The sequence below is a fragment of the Triticum dicoccoides genome, chromosome 1A (assembly GCF_002162155.2).
Source record: "Triticum dicoccoides isolate Atlit2015 ecotype Zavitan chromosome 1A, WEW_v2.0, whole genome shotgun sequence".
NCBI classification, from domain to species: domain Eukaryota; kingdom Viridiplantae; phylum Streptophyta; class Magnoliopsida; order Poales; family Poaceae; genus Triticum; species Triticum dicoccoides.
This window is the reverse complement of record NC_041380.1, coordinates 399,521,945-399,534,763: the sequence shown is the minus strand read 5'-3', so window position 1 is coordinate 399,534,763 and position 12,819 is coordinate 399,521,945. Positions and strand designations below refer to the sequence as shown.

Sequence of the window (12,819 nt, the reverse complement as noted above, 5' to 3'; positions counted from 1 at the left end):
TTCGGCGACGAGAGCAGAAGCGAGTGTGGCAGAGAGGTCGAAGGAAGAAGAAAAGAGAATGGGAGCGCACGGGGCAGAGACCCGGTCCGGTGCCTTTTTATAAGGTCGTTCCCTGAGTGACTGACTGGTAGGCCCAGACGATCTAAACAAATTATGCAACAGTCGCGCGCGCAGTACGTGGCGAAAAAGGTGGCACGGAGATCGAGGAGACTTGCCTAATCCGTCCCGATTACCACGGCCCCGCCTGTCTGGCGCGCTTCCCGAAATTCGAATCCCGCGAAATCTGCGGAGAGCAGAGCAACTTGTCAGACTAAAAGCATCCTCTACATTATCATTCAGAATTCTACCGTGAAAATTCACTCGACAAAACCCAAGAATGGACCAAGGCGACTGAAGAAGAAGTTGACGTTGTCTCCTCAGTTCATGGCTCCAGAACAAGTTATACTCATAGCACGAAGAATGAGTCGGAAGTGTTCTCAACTCCTTCCCCACTCAAACCCTGATCCATTCGGGGGCTAATGACGAAGCTATGTACCTAGGATAGGGTCATGGATCTGTCCAAGATGCCCTCCCCAAGGACATCCCTAAAAGAACCAGAAGCAGTCGGAGAGAAATTATCATCCACTCGACCATGAAGTTATGTCCCACTCGACAGCCTTGAAGACACTCGACCATGCGAACAACCATTCGACCGTCAGAAGATGTGAAGACACTCACTCCGCAACGGTCGAGATTTAAGTCATAACTTTATGGACATCTATAGCACTTTACTCCAGACGTTACCAGTAACGCTCCTCCTTTATGAACATTGAACCCTGTGTAACGGAGGGGAGCTGGGGTCCTGGCGCACTCTATATAAGCCACCCCTCTCCTCTGGGGCAAGGGTTCGCACCTTTTGTAATTCACACGCGTATATCCAGTCGACCGCCTCCGGGCTCCGAGACGTAGGGCTGTTACTTTCTCCGAGAAGGGCCTGAACTCGTAAAACTCGCGTGTACAGCTCCTCCATAGCTAGGATCTTGCCTCTACATTCCTACCCCCCTATTCTACTATCAGGCTTAGAACCACGACAATCATATTTTGTTCTAAGTATCGAGTTGTAATTCTTGAGTTGTAAGTAAATAAAAGTGTGATGATCATCATTATTAGAGCATTGTCCCATGTGAGGAAAGGATGATGGAGACTATGATTCCCCCACAAGTCGGGATGAGACTCCGGACGAAAAATAAAAAAAAAGAGAAAAAAGAAGCCATAAAAAAAGAGAGAAGGCCCAAAAAATGAGAGAAAAAGAGAGAAGGGGCAATGCTACTATCCTTTTACCACACTTGTGCTTCAAAGTAGCAACATGATCTTCATGATAGAGAGTCTCCAATGTTGTCACTTTCATATATTAGTGGGAATCTTTCATTATAGAACTTGGCTTGTATATTTCAATGATGGGCTTCCTCAAAATGCCCTAGGTATTCGTGAGCAAGCGAGTTGTATGCACACCCACTTAGTTTCTTTTTGTGTTTTCATACACTTATAGCTCTAGTGCATCTGTTGCATGGCAATCCCTACTCACTCACATTAATATCTATTGATGGACATCCCCATAGCCCGTTGATACGCCTAGTTGATGTGAGACTATCTTCTCCTTTTTGTCTTCTCCACAACCATCATTCTATTCCACCTATAGTGCTATGTCCATGGCTCACGCTCAAGTATTGCGTGAAGATTGAAAAAGTTTGAGAACATCAAAAGTATGAAACAATTGCTTGGCTTGTCATCGGCGTTTTGCATGATTTAAATATTTTGTGTGATGAAGATATAACATAGTCAGACTATATGATTTTGTAGGGATAGCTTTCTTTGGCCATGTTATTTTGAGAAGACATGATTACTTTGTTAGTATGCTTGAAGTATTATTATTTTTATGTCAATATTAAACATTTGTCTTGAATCTTTCGGATCTGAATATTCTTGCCATAATAAAGAGAATTACATGGATAAATATGTTAGGTAGCATTCCACATCAAAAATTCCGTTTTTATCATTTACCTACTCGAGGACGAGCAGGAATTAATCTTGGGGATGCTTGATACGTCTTCAACATATCTATAATTTCTGATTGATCCATGCTACTATATTATCCATCTAGGATGTTGTATATGCATTTATATGCTATTTTATATGATTTTTGGGACTAACCTATTAACCTAGAGTCAAGTGACAGTGCCAGTTTATGTTTTTTCCTTGTGTTTGAGTTTTACAAAAAAGGAATACCAAACGGAGTCCAATTGACGTGCCAATTTTTGATGATTTTTTATGGACCAAAAGAAGCCCCCGGAGTAAAATTATTGGGCCAAAAGAGTCCCGAGCTGTCCACGAGATAGGAGGGCGAGCCTAGGGGGGTAGGGCGCGCCCTCCACCCCCGTGGACGACTCAGAGACCCCTGACATGAGACCGACGCCAAAAATTCTTATAAATACAGAAACCCCCGAAAATAAATCTAGATCGGGAGTTTCGCCGTCGCAAGCCTCTGTAGCCACCGAAAACCAATCTAGACCCGTTCCGGCACCCTGTCAGAGGGGGGAATCCCTCTCCGGTGGCCATCTTCATCATCCTGACGCTCTCCATGACGAGGAGGGAGTAGTTCACCCTCGGGGCTGAGGGTATGTATCAGTAGCTATGTGTTTGATCTCTCTCTCTTTCTCTCTCTCGTGTTTGTTGATTCGGTACGATCTTGATGTATCGCGAGCTTTGCTATTATAGTTGGATCTTATGATGTTTCTCCCCCTCTACTCTCTTGTAATGGATTGAGTTTTTCCTTTGAAGTTATCTTATTGGATTGGGTCTTTAAAGATTTGAGAACACTTGATGTATGTCTTGCATGTGCTTATCTATGGTGACAATGGGATATCACGTGATCCACTTGATGTATATTTTGGTGATCAACTTGCGAGTTCCGTGACCTCGTGAACTTATGCATAGGGGTTGGCACACATTTTTGTCTTGACTCTCCGGTAGAAACTTTGGGACACTCTTTCAAATTCTTTGTGTTGGTTGAATAGATGAATCTGAGATTGTGTGAAGCATATCGTATAATCATAACCACGGATACTTGAGGTGACATTGGAGTATCTAGGTGACATTAGGGTTTTGGTTGATTTGTGTCTTAAGGTGTTATTCTAGTATGAACTCTAGGATAGATTGAACGGAAATAATAGCTTCGTGTTATTTTACTACGAACTCTTGAATAGATCGATCAGAAATGATAACTTTAAGGTGGTTTCGTACCCTATAATAATCTCTTTGTTTGTTCTTCGCTATTAGTAACTTTGGAGTGACTCGTTGTTGCATGTTGAGGGATTGTTATATGATCCAATTATGTTATTATTGTTGAGAGAACTTGGACTAGTGAAAGTATGAACCTTATGTCTTGTTTCAACGCATTGCAATACCGTTTTCGCCCATTTTTATCATTAGTTACCTTACTGTTTTTATATTTTCAAATTACAAAAACCTTTATCTCCCATCCATATTGCACTTGTATCACCATCTCTTCGCCGAACTAGTGCATCTATACAATTTATTATTTGGTTGCAGGGTTGTTTGAGAGAGACCATCTTCATCCTACGCCTCCCACGGATTGATAAACCTTTGGTCATCTACTTGAGAGAAATTTGCTACTGTCCTACAAACCTCTGAACTTGGAGGCCCAACAACGTCTACAAGAAGAAGGTTGTGTAGTAGACATCAAGGCACACTGCTTGAAGTCTGTACAGTAGACAAACTTATTACAGAAAGTATATATGCGGCCACCACATGAGACATATATATAGGTGTCTTACATTATCTCCTTGCAAAGCCCAGTTGAAATGTAAAATTCCTACATTTTTCTTTTTGAATTGAGATGAACATATGAATTCCCCATAACGTCTTTTTCTTCTTTCTTTTTCAAAAAAGCTAGGGTTTCTCTTGCCTCCCGCCGGCGCCGTCGCCGGTTCACCCCGTCTCCGATGGCCTTAGGGCCATGGAGGCGGAGTGGATCTCAGCCCTTGCCAGTGGGAAGGCTCCATTTTTAGATATTTTTTGGAGTTTTGTTAGAGTTTGTGTCCTATTCAGAAAGGCGAGACGGCGGCGACTCCCTGAAGATGGAACAAAGGTCTCCTCGCCTAGCCCCCGTTCCCGTGATGCGTCTAGCATCGTCGGTGGGCGTGTGGAGATGTGTTTTTGATGGATCTGTCTTTGGTGAATTTGCTCGGATCTGTTCGTCGTTCGTCCGTGTTCCTGTGTCTTTATGTTGGATCCTTCTGATCTACACCCTTCATCGGCGCAGTTGCTGTTTATGATGCGTTGATTCTATGGTACCTTAGCACGACGATCTTTCGACTGTCTGCTACAACAAGGTTTGCTCGGCTTCGGCAATGGAGGGGCGATGACAACGGTACGCATTCAGCTCGCTTGAGTGATTGTAGCCGTCGCTAGGTGGTTTACGGATTTGGATGTAATTTTTATTATTTCTAGTGTTCGTTGTACTACTATGATTGAAGATAAATAAATTAGAATTTTTCTCACAGAAAAAACCGTATGAGTTCTCATTTTTATAGTTTTCCCTACTCCGTTCCTTCAACCATATGGGTGAAGGTATACCTCCAATTCCTATCAATCAAGAGGCCCCAAAGGGAAAGTTCTGCCACCCAAGCAACAACATTCTTCTCTAGGAAAAAGTAAGCAACATAGAAGCGTATATCTACAAGTATTCACTTGCAAAGAAAGAAAAGAAATCAATTGCTCAATTTGGTTCAAGATAAAGCAAGAGCTCCCATTTCTTCCTTGGAAGCAAAAGCAATAGCTTTAGCCTTCGGGTGGGACTATGACAGCTTAGAAGCGATGCCACTGGTTTGAGGGCCCTTCCTAACGTGGGTCCGGCATGTCATTATCCGTGCGATAAACACAACCACCGGCAACGCGGCAACAACCCTACCGAATCTTTCGTAAAATGAAGAAAGAAATACCGGCGGGGTCGTTATTCATGGGCCCACTTGTCTGCGGCCCTGCGTCGAGCCGAGGGACGGAGCTCTCAACGGTCGCACCAAATCTCTCTGACACGGGGGCCCCGCGCAGCGAGTTCACCCACAACTGCCCTTCCTAGTCCTCCCACTTCTCCCCCCCGCCCAGTTCACCATTTCTCCGCCGCGGCCGCACACTCCCCGCGGGCCGACGAGGGTGAGTCCGTGCGGGAGCGCTGCGAGAGAGTGCGAAGCCCTAACCCTCGATCCCCGACCGGAAGCCGATGGCCGCGCCGTCCCCCGCCGCGTCCCTCCTGCTGGTCCTCGTCGTCGCCGCCTCCGCGGCGCTCGCGCCGGTGGCCTCCACGGTGCCCTTCATCGTCCTGCACGGTTAGGGTTCCGGGCTCCCCCATCCTCGTATCGATTCGGGGTCTGTTTGGCGTTAGGGTTTCGTCTTGAGGCTTTGGCTGGCTGGCTGTGCTCGGGCGCAGGGATCGGGGACCAGTGCGGGAACGACGGGATCGCCTCCTTCACCGATGAGCTCGCGGAGTGGTCGGGATCCAAGGGATACTGCATGTAATGGCGTCTCCCCTTCTCGCTTCCTCTTTTTCTCGCGGATTGTTTTTGTTGTCCGTGTGCGCGGTTATGTTGATTACAGCGCGTAGAAGTATTCTCTACCGTCATGCAGTTATGCTGATTATAGCTATAAGCAAATGTCGGTCTGTGAACCTTTGTGTTGGGCTTGCTGATTTGTACTCTGTCGAATTTTTTGTTTGGTGTGTTGTCTGCGTGTTAAGCAACGAATATGTACTGTTTGTGTGTGGATGTTGCGACATCCCACCTCCGATAATATGTGGTGTAAAACTTATGTGAGTTAAATCTTATGATCTGTGTTATATTATACAGCGTAAAATATTATTTTTGTTTCCATGTGAATGTCAATAAATATGGATTCCCAGATTAGTAATATTAATCTAATTAGGCGTCTCTTGTCTGAATATCTGAGTGTAGCTTCAGAAATTAAGAGCCTGAGCAATCTATGTACCCAGCTTCTGCCACGAGATATCGCCGCTAGCTCTCAGTGCCATTAATTTATTTGAATATTAATAATTTAGCTCACGGCAGTTGTTGTCGAGTTTATTGTTGGAATTTAAACATGTTCTTCCTGTACAGGGAAATTGGGAGAGGATCATGGGATTCTTGGTTAATGCCACTTCAAGATCAGGTTGGGTTTTTACTCTTTATTTTCTTTAACTAAATAAACCGTTCCTTGTAAAAGTTTCTAAGATCACAAGGTCATCTACAGGCAAATGTGGTTTGCAAGAAGGTGATACAGAATCTTCGGTACTGCTTTTCTGTATAGTATCCAGAGCCGTCATGGAATTGGTTTTCCAGGTAAAGGAAATGGAAGAACTTCGTGAAGGTTACAGCATAATTGGCCTTTCTCAGGTGTGTTCATGCTGATGTGCTATAATTGGGTTCAGGGCAAGAATACAGTGTCATAATGTGCATATATTTTTTGTGCTATACTTTTTAGTATTACTGTGCTTGTCGTTTCTGATTTTTATAATCCAAATGCCTTTCTGAAGCTAAGTAATTATGAAGTCTGGTGATGTCCAAATTAGTGCCAATTGACTACCCGTGAATTTGGGATGTTCTGTGATAAATTCTTACTGGCTCTTGATTTAGAGAGATTTTACCGATAGTTGCCATGTACTTTCACAAAAATCAGTTACTCTGAGTTAAAGAGTTCCCCTCCTGTGCTAAGCCATCTCTTACCTTTCAGGGGAACTTAATTGGGCGGGCAGTAATTGAGTACTGCGACGGTGGGCCACCGGTGAGCGAATTTATTTGCTTGCCTTTATGCAATAATAACAGTGTAAAGCTCACCTAATTTGGTCCACTAAATAACAAAGTTAACATTTTGGCCAGCGCCCACACATGTTATGATGGTGATAGAAGATCATGATGATAGGAATACTGAAGAACATTTGTAATTTTGTTAAGTATATCCATCTATTGTATAACAAATGGTGATGCTTAATGTTTTGATTAGGTGCTTCACTTCATGAGTATGCGTATCAGTAGTGCTGTGAGACTTCTTTCAAAACATTATTTTTGTTACTCTGAGTGATGATTAGGGCTTTTCCTGTACTGTATCCCTTATAGTTTATATGATATTGTCTTCACTTCTTCTGGGGGAACTATATATCTTTATTTATTGTAACAGGTAAAGAATTTCATCTCAATTGGGGGTCCTCACGCTGGTACTGCTTCAGTGCCACTTTGTGGTGTAAGCTTACTCTGTCCTTTCCTAGTTATCTTTTATCAGTCTATTTAAAGAGTAAGCTTGCTTTGTGGTGTAAGCTTACCGATGGATTAATACTAGTAATAAACAAGCACTTACGACTTTCTAGATAGCTACTGACTACTGGTAGACACCTCATCCATTTGGATGGATTATTCTCTTTCATCCAAGATAGATGTTGATTTAGCTCCATGTAATAGAATATGCTAAAGTGCGATAAAAGCTAGTGCCAAGTTTTCCGCATAGTCCCCCCTCCCAGGAAAGAAATCTTCATTCAGTATACACATTCAATGGGAAAAGTTATTTGAAAAAAGAACGTAATGAACAGTATTTGCAAACCAGAACCTATGTTACTTGAATGCCATGAAATTTTGTTGGTCTACCTCATTTTTTTTTCCTAATCATGTGCGTGCTCACTTTTTATGATTTAGTCTTCCTTCTCCATGACTATCAAGTCTTAACATTTCGCTACAGTTGTCTAAATTGTCAATTTGCTGGTATAGATCTCAATGGAGCTACTTGCATGTAGAGTACAAGCAAACACTTCCTCTTTCACTTAATGCATGTAACCATCTGCACTTGTATCTGAGTGCACTAGATGTTTAATGTCATCTACCCTATTGGTTCATGTGAGTTACAAATTATGAAAAGATGAGGCAATGTTACCCCACAACAAGATCATTTTCTCATGGTATCAAATTGGCCAAAATTTATATTCCAATGCTGTAGAAGCAAAAGCAACCAAACCATTGTAGGTTAAGCTAGTTTGGCGTGAGTCACTAGAGCAAACAGCACTGTATATCCTCAATTCTTGGTCAACAGGTTAGCAATGGAATGAAAAGAAAATCTGTAGATTGTAAACTTATGTTGCTTTCACAGTGTCCCGCTGTTTTGTCTGTGTGTGGGAACATACATACCTCCAATCATTTTTGCATAAAGTATAATCATGTAAATCTTTCATTAATGTTGTTGCTGCTAAACTCATGTTTTCTAGTATTATACTCCCTCCGTCCCAAAATAAGTGTCGCAACTTTGTACTAACTTTAGTACAAAGTTGTACTAGAGTTGAGACACTTATTTCGGGACGGAGGGAGTATTTAGCTGTACAAGGAACTTGAATACTTTGGGTAATGATATTGATTTGTACAGTTTCCACCTATTGTTACTGTCCTATTAAATATTTTCTCTTTGCAGTCTGGTTTTCTTTGCGTTCTTGTTGATGTGCTGATTCAACTGGAGATATATTCAAACTATGTGCAGGTTAGTATGTGGTGTCTGTTATTTGGTCACAGTTATCATTATTAGACATGACACATAATGTTTCTCTGAATAACTTGAGGTTGGTAAAATTACAGGCACATCTTGCCCCTAGCGGTTACCTAAAGATTCCCACTGTGAGTTCTTTATGCTATATTCGTACTTGCATATCCTGGCCATCAGGATCACTGTTTGAATTCAACCTATTTACTTGTACAGCTGTGTTCTGTGATCCTAAATGATACCTTCAATGAATACTTCTATCCTATGATCTGCTAAATGACAACCAATCTCCCTTTCTTTTTCAGGATATGACAGATTATTTGAAGGGTTGCAAATTTCTTCCGAAGCTTAATAATGAGATACCAAGTGAAAGAAACATTACATATAAAGAAAGATTTAGCAGCTTGGAGAACTTGGTACTGATCATGGTATGTTGAGCAAACATATACTATTCTTGTTTTGCCCACTTACACTCAAGGGTAGTCCCTACATTCCAAATTAATTGGAGCTCTAGCTTTGTCCCAAGTCAAACTTCTCTATATTGACCAAGTCTACAGAGAATGTGCTAATATCTAGACTAGGTCAAACACAACAGTTTAACTTAGGACAGAGCTACAACTTAAATTTCATTTGTAAGAGAGGAAGTATGTGGTAGGGATCAGAGCAGAACTAGGTTCTTAGTCAATTTCATTTTTGTTATTTGATATTGGGCACTATTGTACCCCACTCGTTGTACTCTATAGGGAATAATCAGTAAATAAAACTGCTCTTGGTGATATTCAATATGCAAAACAAGAGTTGAACATATAATCAATACTCAACAATGATAGTACATGATATAACAAAATGGTAGCTCAAAAATCTACTGCCTCAGATTGCCCTCTTTGTCTTGTGCATTCCACATTGTGAGATACTTTGTCTGCTGAGGAGCTGACGCTTTGCCTTTCCAAACTGCTAAACAGTTTGAGGACGATGCAGTCCTGATACCTCGCGAAACGGCATGGTTTGGTTATTATCCTGATGGCGCCTTTAATCCAGTGCTTCCTCCTCAAGAGGTACTGTGCTTCTTCCAAATTGCATCGTTCTTTGTACCGAAAAGTACTTCATTATTCTTCGCATCGTATCAACTCCTTGAAAAGCAACTTCAGATTTGTAGTGCATAAATTGGGGGCCATAAGAAATTTCTGGCGATTTCGTATGGTTAATATCATTTGTGTCTGACTGCTAAGAAAATGCCTTGTGTGTAGACAAAGCTATATACCGAAGACTGGATCGGCTTGAGGACTTTGGATGAGGCTGGGCGTGTTAAGTTTGTGTCGGTGCCCGGAGGTCACCTCCGCATATCAAGGAGCGACATGAAGAAGTACATAGTGCCTTATTTGACACCGTCATGTGGATCATCCAAGCAGAGTATTCGTCGAATCTTGTCATACTGAGGATAGGTAAACCACGCTTGCGGCTGTAATTGTGCTTGTTCTGGGTCTTTATAAGCCCAACCCATGTCTCTCTGCATTATTACCTTATAAATACATTGGCGAAACAGACTGGAACCATAACGTTGCTGTGTTCGGGGTAAATAGACTAGCGAGGTTGCAGCAATGGTCTCATCTTTCGGTCATCATGGAATCAGTTTGAGCAAATGTTGTGACTGGTAGTTTGATCCTAGCATGTGGTCCAGCTACCGTGGAAACGGAATATCATAACATCAGTTCTGTACGTAAATAATAACATAAGAAAAATATGGTGGAAACATTGTTTTCTGAACCTTTTCTATGCAAATGTCGTTCCTACATCCCCGTCTATTTTTCCAATCTCAAAGGAATCTTAACTCATTTTTAAGGCGGCTGCTACAAATCAGCCGGATGATTTTTCTAGAAAATCATCCGGGTAGCTAGCCGTCCGATCTGGGGCTGGTTGTCGTTTGATTTCACCAGCAGCTTGAGTCTTCCTCTCTTGTCATCCGGTTCAATTTGACACCCCCGCATGGGCCGCGTCTCTGACATTCCGTTGCGGCAACGAGGCCGTGCTACTGCATGTGCACTCGCTGAGACGCGAGCAAGAGCATCTCCCTCAACTCCGGTGGCCGCCACCGACGTGCTGCGTTGCAACATCACTAGTGATTGAGCGGCGCAGCACCCGGCGCCGCTCCATTACAACACCGCCGCCCGACGCTGCTCCATTGCAGCGCCGGCGAAGCTTCAATGGCCCACGTTGTGCTTCATTGAAACTCCGATGGGCTTCAATGCAACTCCGGCGGCGCTTCCTTGCAGCCACGCATGCTTCACTGCAACTCCGATGGTCCCGCCGATGCTTCATCGCAACTCCGGCGAGCCCCCATGTGCTTCACCAGTTGTTGCAACCCGTCGGCTAGCCTGTAGCAGCACACCGTAGGGGCCGCCACGCTTCACTGCAGCTCCGGCGGCCCTCTCGCTGCTTCATTGCAACGTCGACGAGCCCCCCTGCTTCATCCGCTACACGCAGCTCCCGCCGGCCATGGCAGCAGCTTCGCCCTAGCCTAGCCTACAGCGGCGCGAGGTGAGCGGAGACAGCCATATGCAGCCGCGGTGCAACGACAGTAGGTGACGGCGGTTTGTAGCAGCGGTGCAGCAACGCGAGGTGATAGCGGCGCCGGTCTACAGCGACAGCGCTGGCGCTGGCGCTGGCGCTGGTGTGTGGTGCCGTGTGCTGGAGGAAGAAGAAAAAGGAAGAAAGGAATGAGCGGCTCAACGCAACTGAGGAAGAGATAAGGTAGGGAGAGAAATAAGCGGCGTCTGGGGCTCATCGGACGCGTGGCGCACGTTGGAGACGGCTTACGCAGGGAAAAAATCATCCGGTTTATTTAGATATTTTCCCATTTTTAAAGTTGTAGAGATAGAGATAGAGGTATATCTCTCTCTCAGAAAAAAAGAGAGATAGAGATAGAGCTAGAATTAACACGTGATGATTAGGTAATGTCAGTTTGCTAATGACGGTTGGTTGTGAGATACTACGTCGGCTGATTCCTAACAGTACCGTCCGGAAAACAGACAGGAACGGTCGTGCTGGATCGAGAGACTTGTTGGGGACAGATAGGTCTTGGATTTCCGTCCGAACGATCGGGCAGAGTTAGATCTGGTTTCCTTTTTTTTAATGATCGCCAGGCTTAGTATATATATACTCCTGTGTACAGACGCTGGTATTACGTAGTACTCCTGTAACCGATTGCAGATCACGGAAGACCATGGCCAGCCGCTCGTCCCCGACGGAATCCATCACGGAGCTGTTCGCGATCCCCGGCTACTCGAGGCTGGCGCTGATGCCCCCCGGAACCCGGTCCACTTTGGTCCGGACCTTTCGCTTCCGCAGCCGCGTCTGGCACGTCACGGTTAGTCCGTCTGTTTTTAACAAGGGAGTGCCCATGTACGTCGATGTCATCGTTTTAGCGGTCACCGGACACTCTCCCTCGGGCATCACCGTCTCCATAGAAATCCTAGACGACAGCTGGGAGCGCACCGTGTTCCACGAGGAGGAGACACTTAGCGGCGGCAACTGGTTCAAGCACTTAGGGGTCAAGATGACTGCACTAGAGGAGGCGTCTTGCATCCACAATGACAACATCCCTGTGAGGTGCACCCTCACGTACGAGAAGAAGCAAAAGAGAGGGCAGCGGCAAACAACAACTAGTTCCAAATGGTGGCACCGGCTTAGAAACATCATCTTTTGCGGCAGCAAACAGCAAGTGGGTCCAAATGGTGGCACCAGCTTAGAAAAAGGTTGTCTATAAATTCAGTAGCGCAAATGAGCAACTTTGACCTTAAGACGAGCTTCTCCTCTATTAACATGGGCGCCACTTTCATCTGTCGCCATTGAAGCAAAAAAAACTCACTAGTGGAAGCTTTGCAGGTTGCCGGTTGCAACAAAATCAGAGCTACGGGGGTTGGTTAAAGCAAAATCGATAAACGCTTCCAGCAAAATTGAACACCCGTTCCAGCTTTTGTTTGGTCGGTTGTAATATTTTACGGCGTCGCCGGCGAGGGTGTCAAGAGCTCCGGTAGGCGGTTGAAACAAAATCGAAAAACGCTTCCAGCAAACATGAATGCCCGTTCCAGCTTTTGTTTTCGCTGGTTGCAACATTTTACACTTGAAAACATCTTGTTGTAGCAAAAGTCAGGCGCCATCGCTGCCGACGACGCTCGCCGTCGTCCTGGTTACAACAAAATCGAGCGTCAGTGCTAGCTTCCTCAAGACCAGTTGCAGCAAAAATGCAGCATCGTTGTC

The 12,819-nt window shown here is 44.4% G+C and overlaps 1 protein-coding gene across 1 annotated transcript; it reads left to right on the top strand.

The window, feature by feature from the left end:
- The first annotated feature begins 5,139 nt into the window (after positions 1–5,139).
- Positions 5,140–10,278, top strand: LOC119275738 (palmitoyl-protein thioesterase 1-like). The gene is made up of 12 exons (XM_037556642.1): positions 5,140–5,384; positions 5,486–5,570; positions 6,168–6,219; positions 6,301–6,321; positions 6,390–6,443; positions 6,781–6,831; positions 7,225–7,287; positions 8,497–8,562; positions 8,658–8,696; positions 8,868–8,990; positions 9,525–9,617; positions 9,810–10,278. Exons 1-12 carry the CDS (start codon positions 5,279–5,281, stop codon positions 9,996–9,998), a joined length of 942 nt encoding a protein of 313 aa, XP_037412539.1. The 5' UTR covers positions 5,140–5,278; the 3' UTR covers positions 9,999–10,278.
- The last annotated feature ends 2,541 nt before the right edge of the window (positions 10,279–12,819 follow it).